Below are 13,377 nucleotides of genomic sequence, written 5' to 3'. Positions count from 1 at the left end.
GACTAGCAGAACCAGTTCTTTTATTAATCTTCAGCACTGGCAGTATGTTTTTCACACTATCCTGCTAATCATGACTGCAACCCTAATCTAAATAGCGTATCCCAAAAATATATGTAGGGTGGAGAGCGAGACATAATTTATACCGCTTTTCCTGCGGCACAGATTTTGGCAGCAATCCCAGTTCATTTAGAAATTTATTTCCACGAGACAAAGTGCTTAAAACAAGTCTCCCTACTACTTAGAAGCCAATTTATTGCACCTTGCTAAAGCCACAGACCGGGGACGCAGGTGGCGCTGTGGGTTAAAGCCTCAGCGCCTAGGACTTGCCGATCGAAAGGTCGGCGGTTCGAATCCCTGCGGCGGGGTGCGCTCCCGCTGCTCGGTCCCAGCGCCTGCCAACCTAGCAGTTCGAAAGCACCTCCGGGTGCAAGTAGATAAATAGGGACCGCTTACCAGCGGGAAGGTAAACGGCGTTTCCGTGTGCGGCTCTGGCTCTCCAGAGCAGCGATGTCACGCTGGCCACGTGACCCGGAAGTGTCTCCGGACAGCGCTGGCCCCTGGCCTCTTAAGTGAGATGGGCGCACAACCCCAGAGTCTGTCAAGACTGGCCCGTACGGGCAGGGGTACCTTTACCTTTACCTTTAAAGCCACAGAGGTGTGTGCATGTGTTATGTACAGGAGTTAAGCAGTGCCTTTTGATGAGCTTGCATGAATGAAAGGCTTATTGATTATTTGGCTGTCTCGTCTGATAAGTAGGCTGTGCCTTCTGAAAGCACCTGCAGGCAGCCTTCTCAACATAGCCATCTGGCAAAGCTGGCCATCTAGAGATGCTGCAATGGTTAGAGCGTTGGACTAGGACCTGGGAGACCAGGCTTCAAATTCAGCTATGATGCTCACTGGTGACTTGGTCAGTCGCCATGTCTCAGCCTTACCTACTTCATAGGGCTCTTGTGAGGATGAAATGGGGGGGGGGGGAGAGCCAAGTACACGCCAGGTTGAGCTCCTCGGAAGAAAAATGTGCTATATAAATGAAACAAACAAATTGCTGAAACAGATGGAGGGAAACACTCAAGCAAAGAATAAAGTTTATTTTTTTTTAATAAAAAGTTTTTCAAAAGACATCATTGGACAAAGTTTCTCGTCTCGATGAAAACATTTCCATGTTGTTTGTCAACAAAGTAAATTAAAAAATAATTATTATATCCTGCAGCTAAAAATATATACCAAAAAAAATCTGCATTTGTTGATTACAAATCCCATTTCAATAGGTTGGCACTGCAGTTCTTACAATTATCCTGGATTTAGACAACCTTCCTTTCGCATAACTTCTTTTTAAAAAATTTTAAACTAGCAACCACCCACCCCTTGACATCTTAGAAACAGATCCAGGAAACATTCTTTTTTGAAGCTGGACATAAGATAGCAATTTAATCTGCAACAAACCAAGCAAGCTGTTGCTTGGAGCGTACATTTATTTTAGGATTCACCTTACTTACAGGAGGAATCCCAAGTTTAATAGGTTTTTGTTCAAGTCTAGAGAGCAAGTGCTCACTCTGAAGCCACCAAGGCAACCTACCCAGGAATAAACCTCTGCCAGGGTTGTACTACTTCATGTGTTTATATCGGGGTGTGGAACCTTTTTGGCTCCATGGAACTAATCTTTTATCAGGATCAGCCGTGTGGGCCAAATTTGACAGGTGGGCAGGATAACCCCCTGCCAATCACACGATGTCATTGTCGTGTCACATGATACCGTGGATGAGAGCTAGGATGGCTTCCGACATGCCTTTTGGTTACGAGTAGAAAAGTGACGTTGGCTTGAGGAGCAGAAAAGTGTGGGCGATGGGGAGGGAGACTTAATAAGCCTTCCTAATAGAATTGCCAAGTGGGAAAATGGGACCTGCCAACCAGTTTCTGGAGCTCAATACATTCCATACATCTAAGGCAGGCTTGCTCAGACTCAGCCCTCCAGATGTTTTGAGACTACAATTCCCATCATCCCTGACCACTGGTCCTGCTAGCTAGGGATCATGGGAGTTGTAGGCCAAAAATATCTGGAGGGCTGAGTTTGAGGAAGCCTGATCTACGGCTTGTTCAATTGTTCCAGCATTGTATTTCTGTCCGCCTCTGAAAGGAAAGACATGCAAGTACAGGAAAGGTAGATGAAACCATTAGAAATCAAGAATTTCTGCATCTAAACATGAGCTGGCAGTATTAAATGGCTAGATTTAGTAATTTTTCCTCTGCTGGAGAAACTAAGACTCACTTCAGACATTTAGTGGGCCCCCATAGAATCATGTCTTGGAATTCAAAGGCCCCCAGTGAGTTTGCATCTTGGCCAGGGCTGGGAGGAACCATTGCCCCCCCATGGGAGGTTCTCCCCCCACCCATTTGGATTTTTCACAATTTTTTACTGGCTCGTACAAACTGCAGTAGCCACATATATAGCCTCCCACATAATGAATCAGGGATGGCCCTCCAGATGTCGAACTACAATTCCCATCATCTCTGGCCGCTGCCCGTGCCGGCTGAGATGGAGTCTAACCACATCTGGAGGGCCACAGGTTGCTCAACCCTGCCACAAATCATAGCATTGTTTCATACAGTCGGGAGTCTCTGTGCAAATTTCTGGCCAGATTCTGAGCTTCTAGACTCCCCAACGCAGTCTAGGCTGCCGGCAGCCTGAATTGGTCCTCGTTTTTCAGCTGCGCTCTGCTCGTCGTGATAAGATGGTAGCCCTTGAAAAGTGCCAACAAACTGCTCATAATACACGTATAAGGTCCAGTGTTATTCTGGATCGTGGAATGTCAATTTCACGTACTCTGACTTCAACTTTTTCTCCCGGGCCCAGGCCAAGACTCCTCCTTTTCTTTTCTTTGGAAAGCTTGTCTTCGGTTATGTTCCGAATGGGAATCAATCCTGCTCTGCCAACGCCGATGTCAACAAAGACTCCAAAGAGAGTAGCATTCACAACTCTCCCCGTCAGGACAGTTCCAACTTTTAAGTCTTCAAGACAAACAATGCTTCTCTTGAAATCAGGTTTATCAAAATCTGTGACGTAAAGAGGAAACATTTTTAAAAAAGTTATTCAGGTAAGGTACATGATGGGCAATCTGCAGATGGCCATGTGCTTGATGATGATGATGATGATGATCACAATAATTTTATTATTCATATGCCACCCACCTGACTAGGCTACCCCAGCCACTCTGAGCAGCTTCTGACAGAATTAGAAAATATACTCAGCATCTCTGTTAAGGGCAATGTTTCTTAGGCAATCTGTACTTGAACTTGGTGGGGTGTTTTGTTTTTAAGTTACTAGTCAGCAGGACAGGGTGAGCTGACCGGTACCATGAAATGGAATTAATTCTTTTTGTAACCTTTTGCCCCACCATGCTCCAGACTGGAGTCACCACCTCTCATGTCTGTTACTTGCAATGAGAGGCAAGCCACCATACCAAAAGAAGATTTCCTTCTGTTGTGAATAATAGGCACCCTGGGGTGGTTTCAGGGGTGAGTTTAGGGCAGTGTGAGTGGTGCGGTTTGAGACAAAACTACAGCAGACTATTGTTTTGCTAAAAGTTGTATTTGGTGCTCAAAGTGGTTCACGTTATATGTTAAAGCTAGCATCAAAAAACTATCTGGAACTTGGAAAAAACAGGGGTGCAGTTTGGTCGTCCAGGCATACAGCTCTTGTTTGTTCAAGTATGTGTGTGTGTATATACACACACTCCTGCTTATAGATGGCTCATAATACAGCTGTATAATCATAATTATAATTATAATTATATTTCAGTGCTTGTGGTCTACATAAACAGGCAGTTCACCTAAAGCACTCTGGTGACATTATAAACCAATGGAACACACACCTATTCATACCCCCCAAAATTCAGAGCTGGTTGGCTGCCGCCATGGCTCCACAGTCTGTATATCTCCAAAACAGAAGGTTCCTTAGGGTTGCAGTCCTCAACAAACCTCCTAGGGAGTAAGCTTCATTCAACACCTATTAACTTTTTGATATATATACATGGGGATTTTATTAGCCGCAGCACACATATTAAAGCCCTGGACAAAACAGCAAATCCTGTTGCTTTAGTGAATGGGGAATTGTAGCATCAAGTCCTTCGGTTTAAGAAACATTATTATAAAAGACAATGGGAATGCACAACAGATAGCCAAAAGGGCTCGTTCAAGTATTGGCATAGGTTTAGAATGTGCTAGGATGGCAACACCCAATGTAAAAATACTGGAAAGCAGGGCTAGAGGTGACACAATCGGAGACGAAACAGCTCCATATGATTCCAAAAGAAACAGAATATTACCCTCTGACACAAGAGTGATTTCTGTATAATGAATGAATACCTGATGAATATTACTGTTTTATGGATTGTGTAAAAAAAGAATGGTGGTGATGGGTTGTTTTTTTGAAGCCCAGACATTTTAAAGTCAGCCATGTAAAATATAACCCAGACTTTCTTGGTCCTCAAGACGCTATCCAGCCTCATTAGGAAAAAAAGCTTTACTCGATTGCCGAGCCAAAAGACTATTGTGGTAGTTAACACATAACTAATTAAAAGCTACAGCTATGTTATATGTTGCAACTTAACAGAGGGGGCAGCAAACAGAGCTTCCCAGAATAATTCACTGCTGGAGATCATAAATAAGCGTGGCAGAATCCAGAATAAGGTCTCCCTAGTTCTAAAGTAGTAAGATTGCTTTATCCCAACCTAGGGTCCTCTCAGTGTTGGACTATAACTCCATCTAAGATGACCCCCCCCCCCGAAATAAGGGCAGAGAATGCTCAGAGGGCTTGGACTGCTGACTCTTGAAAGTTGGGGAGGGAAATGGATGGAATAGAGTATTCTGGAACTGGGCACAGGTGACTGGGATGCTAAACCGTGCAACGTTCTGTCGCAGGACCCGCCTGTACAGCACAATAAAACTGTGTTTTTAAGGTGTTGCTCTTCAGTGCAAATGGTATTTCAGAATCACATTTGGAGACTTAGGCACACATTAATCTGCACATTCAGATAAGTCACATGGTAAAGGTAAAGGGACCCCTGACCATTAGGTCCAGTCGTGACCAACTCTGGGGTTGCGGTGTTCATCTCGCTTTATTGGCCAAGGGAGCCGGCTTACAGCTTCCGGGTCATGTGGCCAGAATGACTAAGCTGCTTCTGGCGAACCAGAGCAGCACACGGAAATGCCATTTACCTTCCCGCTGGGGTGGTACCTATTTATCTACTTGCACTTTTGACATGCTTTCGAACTGCTAGGTTGGCAGGAGCAGGGACCGAGCAACAGGAGCTCACCCTGTCGCGGGGATTCAAACTGCCAACCTTGTGATCAGCAAGTCCTAGGCTCTGTGGTTTAACGCACAGCCCCACCCGCGTCCCAAGTCACATGGTACAAGGGTACAATTTCAGACTCCAGGATTAGGGTGTCATATTTCAAAACCTCCCTTGACATGGGGGCCTAATTCATGCACGATGGGATTCCAACCAAGCCCTCTCCCTTCTGCAAGAAGGGTATTTCTCTTTCTTTTCCCAAACAGTACAATCCCGAGAATTGTATATCGTGTGATTTCACGGTTCCAACTGTATGCTACTTTGAGGAAATGCAGAACTTCGCTTGAGACTCCCTTTGTTCAGTTTCACCAAGTGCTTGTTATTTTTAGACCACAATTTTATGCATCTCCCAACACACTGTCACTGTGGGTTTAGCAGGGACATGTTCAAATTTCCCAGCAGAAAAAAAAACAACTCAAATCCTAAGTCTTGGAATCAAAAGTGATGCACAAAACATGTATTTATTTTCAAATACAAGGTGGTGGCATCACCTGAAATCAGTGGGAATGTTTCTAATATTTTTGGAAAGCTTTGTGGAAGAAAGGCGGGCAAGGAGACCCTATATAGTCAAGGGTAGCTGTAGACTGCATGACATCAAAGTTTCCAGCGAAGGAATGAGCTTAATTACTCAACTCCCAAACAGTTAAGCTTCTTGCAATATTACACTATGCAGTGCAGGCACTTTCCAGTGTTTTTCTCCCCCCAAAATAAAAATAACAAAACCCCTAAACCCTAAGTAAATAGTGTTTAATGGTTGTAGCGGAGATGGGCTTAGGCAGCCACTTATATATATTTTACAAACTGCTCTTAAAAAACAACAAAAAGCTATTCCTGGCACGTCCGAGAGCCACTGCATCCCCTACCCCTGATTTGCTCCAAATATATGATCAGCTGTTAAACATTTGCACATGAAAAAGGTTGTAGTTTTGCTCAGTCCATTGCCTAATTAAAACATAGGCTGCAAGACCATATGCTTTATTCCCCATTAGTTTTATTAGTTCTCTTCACTCATGCTGGCAACCCAAAACGTTTTTACTTTCTTATGTTCGGCTAAGCAGATAATTGAGTGTTTTAAAAATATATGGCTTTTACATAATTATGCACAATTGCTTCTGAACTGTGTTATTGGTGCCTAAATATATACCGTGGCAACAGGAGTCCCATTATAAGGGAGTTTGGTGGGTTTGCTATTTTTCTGAGGTGCACGGTGGGGGGAATGACAGACAGAAATTGGGTATGTGGGTTTTTTTAATTAAAAAAGTTTTACCAGTTTCACTGGGTTGGATCCAGACTTCCTGTGAGCAGAGTTTAACTCATGGGACACCCTACCAGAGGCAGGAGGAAGACAATTTTCACTGATTCCTCCTTTCCCCATCAGCTCTCAATACTACCTCCCAGGCTGCACCACAAAGTCCCCAGAGTATTCGGGGGGGGGGACAGTGGTCTTTTCATGGATCCAACCCACTGTTTCCCTGTTCTTCAGAGTGCATGCTTCACTCTTTATTTCCTAAACAGATAGCTTTCCATTGTAGGAAAGATCTAAGCTCCTAACCTTCAGGAAACATGCAGCCCAGCCTGCCCACAAAAACAGAACGTTACATTTGAGCACAGCACAAATCACTTGCTTCTCAGTCTCACGTTTTCTGCATTATTCAAGCAGGGGAAAAGGGAGAAGATTTACAATCCATCTTCAAAGAAGGTTGGACCACTAGAGCTGGCCCAAGCAGGTTAGGGATCGATAAACTCATCCTGTGTGGAAGCATACTAAAGCAACTCTGATTCATGAAGACCTATAGGTCTGTCCTCCTAGGGCCTTCAAGGACCATGATTTAGAGGCAGGATTCAAATTTCTTAATTACAAAACTAACACATGCTACCCAACCCACAGAGTAACACAATGCTTTCTTGCCCCGGACAACTTAAGGGGAGTTGTCTGCTCCATCCATCCATCTAAACACGACGCTGGCTTAATAAATAAGAACACAAGCAGACAAAACGGGAAACGGCAGATGCCTTCAAATCTCTTACCTTGTCGGATGTCAAAGCCTTCAGGTTGAGTTAGCCCATCGATTATTATTTGCAGTGTTTGCCCCGTTGTATTCAACTTTTTTGCAGTTCCTTCCAGCCCTTCATTTTTAATTATCACATCCACATTTTGCTGCATGGCTGACTTTCCAATATCGCTGAGGCTTCCTCCAATGAGCGTTAAAAACCTTATACGTAAACATTAAAAATAACGGAAAGCAAAGCAAAATATTCTATAGATTAGAAACTTTTTGAAGTTCATAATGTTTCAAGCCTGGGGTGCATAGAAATATATTCAACCCCCCCCTCTCAATTTGGATGTCATATTTGTGGTGCCCCAAAAACTCCACACCCAGTGCGACCACATTGGTCATACTCCCCTAGGTGCACCTCTGGGTGGACAAGCTGACCACCTGCCTATCACCCAACACAGTGATGATCACTGGGACTTCAAAGTACCACAGAGCCCTGCCCGTGTTTTGAAGTGCTATTGACCCAGGGCCGGCCCAAGATGCACCTGACATGAACCACAAAATGGCCGCCAGGAAAGAAGGGGTGAGCGAAGATCTACATCAGGAAAAAGGGGGAAATTAAGAACTTCATTGTGAACAAGGGTGCGAAGAGACCAGCAGTGCCTCCTATTCGCCAAGAGGCTGCTGTAGATGCAGCATGGGGAAGGGGCTGCTGCTGAGGAGATGACAGATCCTGCCTCCAAGGAGCGTGCTGTTGCTACCACTGAGGCATCATCATCATCACCATCATTGGTGATTGCTTAGAAGCCAGATCTGCTGCCCCTGTGGATCTTGCCGCCTGAGGCAGTCACCTCACCTTGCGCCTCATGGGTGGGCCGGCCCTGTGCTGATCGGCAGACATGAAGTAACATCCTATAAGCTGACAGGTGGTGACTCCAAGCCTGCTTTTTACAGGACCTGGAATGCCTATTCCTACATACAGCTAACTGAGGAAAAAAGCATGGATTTAGGGCCTCTTTTGCCATGACAAAAATCCACTCTGCTGTGCTGTAAACTGGAAAAGTGGGGAGGGGAATTTAATTTAAGAAAACCCCAACCAGTTTTTGCTTAGGTGGGAAGGAGAGCATTGATTGGGTCAGAATGACGCAGGAAGATTCAGTGTACCAGACTTCCCCAAACCTGGTGCCTCTGGAGCAAACCCTATACATCGTATCTCATTAGCACTTTGCAAGACCATAAGAATCCCAGATTTTGAGGGTGTATCCCACAGCAGAAGAGGATGGGAAAGTCTCTTGCTTGAACAGAACTGCAGCACTGGATACAACCCTATATATCTATGCATACATTTTCAACATTAACAGCTTGCAAGACTATGAGAATTCTAGCAACATCTTAACAACTTCCTGTTCACCCCATAATTATAAATGAAAAGCTATCTTCAAAGAAACAATGTCATTTTCTTGCTCCCTCATAGAGCCTTGTTCAGTCAAGGGAAAGCACTCATTTCCATGTCAACAGTGTCCTTAGTGATTACAGATGTATTCCCCCCCCCCTAAAAGAGAGGCTGTTTAATCTGGTTACATATTTCATAGATCATTTTCACCCAAATAAACGTGCTTGGAGGGCACTTGGAACAGAAATCAATATTAAACAGACAGCTCCATCTCAGCCGTAATGCATATTGACCATCTCTATTTTTAAATGTCATTGCTAAGAACAAAGTGAAATGCTTTTGCGTGTAGAAAAACGTCCTCAAATTTACTGCAAGGTCACAGAAAATGGAGCCAGAATAAATGGGTATTGGATGTTAAAAGAAAGGAAGAAAAACAGACTTTGTCACAAGCAACTTCCTCGTCTCCCTAACTCCATTTGGCTTGTGTTGGACTGAACGAAACACACTGGCACACTACATTCAACACTAGATTGTTAATGGACAACTGTCGAAATACTAGATATTTATTCTGATATATGGGAAGCAGGAGGGATGGGTATATTGGAACTTGACAATGTTAGGATGCCTGTGATAGTTTGTATGTTTATCTAATGATGCTTTGTTGGTTTTGAATTTTGGTTTTTTTAAAATGTTTAACACACATATTGAACAACAACTTCCAGTTGGCTATATTTGGAAAGCATGCTATAGGGCCTACAATAAATAATCAACCCTTCTCCAAGTATTGCCTTTTATTTGTGTCTGTAATAACTGAGGAGGTGCTTGCTAACGACAAATTGCAATTAACTGTTTATTGACCACTTGTATCAACACCAACATATTTTAGGGGTATTTATTTATTTTTTAAAAACCCCTGCATTGATTAGTATTTAAAGTTAGCTGTAAATGAACATGCACTAAGCTTTGGACAAAAAAGTAAACATATACACAAAAGTTAACAAAGGAAAAATAAACATATATGTATTTCAGTAGATAAATGCAGCAAACCCTCTTTCTCTTCCCCTCTTTAAGAAAATGCCAACTAAAATTACGACCAACATTCAATATGTAAATGCAAATTAATGGAGAGAAGGTCTGAAATATATAAGGAAATAATGTGATTTGATTGGCCTGTTAATAAAAATTATTTTTTTAAAAAAATCTTCCTAACACAGTGCATGTGGAACAATAATAATAATAATAATAATAATAATAATAATAATAATAATAATAATAAATTTATACCCCACCCATCTGGCTGGGTTTCCCCAGCCATTCCGGGTGGCTTCCAACAGAACACTAAAGTACAATAACCTATTAAACATTAAAAGCTTCCCTAAACAGGGATGCCTTCAGATGTCTCCTAACAGTTTGGTAGTTATTTTTCTCTTTGACATCTGGTGGGAGGGCGTTCCACAGGGCGGGTGCCACTACCGAGAAGGCCCTCTGCCTGGTTCCCTGTAACTTCGCTTCTCGCACCGAGGGAACTGCCAGAAGGCCCTCAGTGCTGTACCTCAGTGTCCAGGCAGAACGATGGATGCTATATTCACATGGATGCTATATTCACATTTAGGTTACTTTAACATCCAACAATGATGTTTTACATCAGGGGTGCCTAACCTGCAGTCCTAAAGGTGTTGCTGGGTTACAGATCCCAGCTTCCTTAACCATTGGTCATGCTGGCTTGGACTAATAGCAGCTGGAGTCCCACTACATCTGGTGGGCCACAGGTTAGCCACCCCTGTTTTAGACACTTCTAGGACAAGCCTACGGATGTCTATTTAGAAGTAAGGCCCATCAAGTTAAATGGCGCTTATTTCATTTATATCAAACCTTTCCTCCAAGGAGCTCAAGGTAGGAAAAATAGTTCTCATTTTCTCCTCACAAGAACCCTATGATGTAGGCTATGCTTGAGAGATAGTGACTGGTCTGAGGCCTCCCAATTTACTTCATGGCTATGTGGGAATTTGAACCCTGGGCTCCAAGACTGTTGTCCAACACTGTACTACAAAACACGGGTTTACTCCAGGTAAGTGGGTATAGGACTGCAGCCTTCCAAGGTTTAACTGGAGCTATCAATGTTCACAAGTCAAAATTCATCATATTTTGGACACTCACTGTAACATATATATTGAGATTGGTTTTCATACTTCATTGAGTTGCCCACGTTCTTAGTGAATTCGTTTGAGTTGAGATCTTAAAATGAAAGGCCAATTCAGGTTATAATATTTTTAATGGCGGGTTTTTTAGAAATGGAATATCCACTGGAATGGATGGAAAGGATCATTTCCAGAGAGGTTTCTGAAGGTTAGAGATCTGCCAGCAATGACCATGTTTGATGCAGAAAATAGGCAAACGATTCTTGCAGTGAACACATGCAGCTAAAATGTTAATAAATGCAAACAACTAAGCACAATCTAAAACTTTAGTTCAATACACAGTTTCTAAAACCTTGTTTTCGAAGAGCTATCCAAAGCACAACGTTGTTCTACTGCAGTGAATTGACCGCCCAGTAACAGGGAGAATGCAAATTCCTTTAGCTGCATTCAAAGCTGTCCAAGTGGACTCTTGTTCTACCAGGTAAGTCTGAGTATGGGGTCTTTCCCACCCCTTCTTCCCTGCTGCGGTCCCTATGAACAAGAAAAGCCTTCTTTGAGGCAGAGGAGACCCTCACAGAAGGTCTAGGGTATGGCACAAGGAGCTGGCGTGGGATGGAGGATTACCTCAAATATGGCAGATGTAGCTTGAACAAGCAAAACTCTTGCCAGCTGCCACCACCCAAGTTTTGGTTATTCTTCCCTCCAAATGCAGTGCCCCAGCACGACGTACCCCATGCTTTTCAAGAGGGTCTCTCAGTCCCCAGGAGAGGGTTTCCATGAGTCATAATTATGTTTGCACAAGAAGTTAAGGAGACAGATGGCATATCATCTGAGTGCATCTACGAATTAGAAATTTTGCAGTTACCAATTAGCCAGACAACCAAAACAACACAGAATTAACAAACTGAACATGTACTTTCTCCCTCAACCAGTTAAAAAGAATAACAAATGTAAACTTGGAAACTCATGAGCTAATGACTGCAACATTGAGTGATATACAGTGGTACCTTGGTTCCCGAACAGCTTGGCTCCTGAACAAATTGGCTACCGAACGCCGCAAACCAGGAAGTGAGTGTTCCAGTTTGCGAACGTTTTTCGGAAGCCGAATGTCCAATGTGGCTTCCACTTGAGTGCAGGAAGCTCCTGCAGCCAATTGGAAGCTGTGCCTTGGTTTTCAAATGGTTTTGGGAGTTGAACGGACTCCCGGAACAGATTAAGTTTGAGAACCAAGGTACCACAATATGCCGAAAGGCTTTGTCATGAAAGGGAGAAACGTGCTAAGAGGAAGGCACACTTGGTAAACCCTCACCGTGATCAACTCCTGCCCAGAAACCTATGTCCCCACCGTGGAAGGATGTCCAGATCCAGAATTGGCCTCCACAGTCACTTACAGACTCACTTTTAAAACAATGTTTATGGAAGACAATCTTACTCGGCTACGAGTGATCGCCAAAGAAGAAGAATACTCATTAGGATATAGTGGGGAATAGTGGCATGGGAAGAGAAGGAAATATTCCAACCAGATTAACTGGTATTAATGGCACTTTGAGTTGTGCAAGTTACAAAAGGAGATTCCCATATGTGCAGTACTAAATACTACGTATTTTTTTAATAAAAAAATAAGCTATGGCACAAGACCCCTAAAATATCAATCTGCATGAAATATAATCCATAAACCAGATGTTGCAATTTTGCCACATAATATACATAATCTGCTTAACATCCTGTCTTAATGAGCATTTTCTCTGGGATTTTCTTTTGGCAAACATTTACATCTAATTAATGAAAACCACCTTACCCAGTAGACTAATGCAATGCAGCGAAGAAGAAAATTATATTACTCTACCAAGATCCCCAAACAGGGAGCTTGGGTCCATTACCTCACTGTAATTTCTAAACGTTCCCCTGGTTTTTCCAGTGCAATTCTTTTGCAGTACACACACTCTGAAACTGGATAGTTTGCCCATGCTGTATTAATTGTCATAGGAAGATCTGCCATTGCAGCCTGCTTTTTACATACAGACTTCCTTCGTAATTTTAATATACAATCCTAAGATTCCATGAAAATATACTGCCTTGAAAGTGCTTATGCAGAAATCTTTGCTTAAAAAAAGGGTTTTTAACTTCCAGAAAAAACTGTATTACAGACACTTTAAAAACATTAATATGCTTTATTAGAATTCAGAACTATATTAAGTTTCCACAGTGGGAAAGTATTAATACATTTTGATCATCTAAACACAGTCAAATAGACCACAATATGTTTGCTGCATATTTTTTCAATACATTTAAGGTAAAAGGATTATATTCTGCCTGTTGAAAATATAACTACTATTTTAGATTCCACTGCAAGCTTCTCACCCCTCTTTTCAGGACTTTCTAATTCAACCACAGAAAGTGCCTGCAGATCAAAGCTGGGTAGAACAAGTCACCACTTGGGAGCAATTTTGTTTAAAACCTAAATTTTAATATAAAGATGCTTGGGCTTTAAAGCAGTAAAA

The 13,377-nt window shown here is 42.7% G+C and overlaps 1 protein-coding gene across 1 annotated transcript in view; it reads right to left on the bottom strand.

The window, feature by feature from the left end:
- Window positions 1–1,075: 1,075 nt before the first annotated feature.
- SRBD1 (S1 RNA binding domain 1) overlaps window positions 1,076–13,377 on the bottom strand; it is a 173,973-nt gene continuing 161,671 nt past the window's right edge. Inside the window, exons 20-21 of the mRNA XM_081903824.1 lie at window positions 7,377–7,561; window positions 1,076–3,051 (exon numbers count right to left, since the gene is read on the bottom strand). Coding sequence (XP_081759950.1) covers window positions 2,762–3,051; window positions 7,377–7,561 — 475 coding nt within the window. The 3' untranslated portion in view covers window positions 1,076–2,761. The remainder of the gene's footprint in view (window positions 3,052–7,376; window positions 7,562–13,377) is intronic.

This window comes from Podarcis melisellensis (assembly GCF_964234715.1).
Source record: "Podarcis melisellensis genome assembly, chromosome: 3".
Classification (NCBI taxonomy): domain Eukaryota; kingdom Metazoa; phylum Chordata; class Lepidosauria; order Squamata; family Lacertidae; genus Podarcis; species Podarcis melisellensis.
The sequence above is the reverse complement of the archived record's forward strand: the minus strand, read 5'-3'. Positions and strand labels throughout refer to the sequence as shown.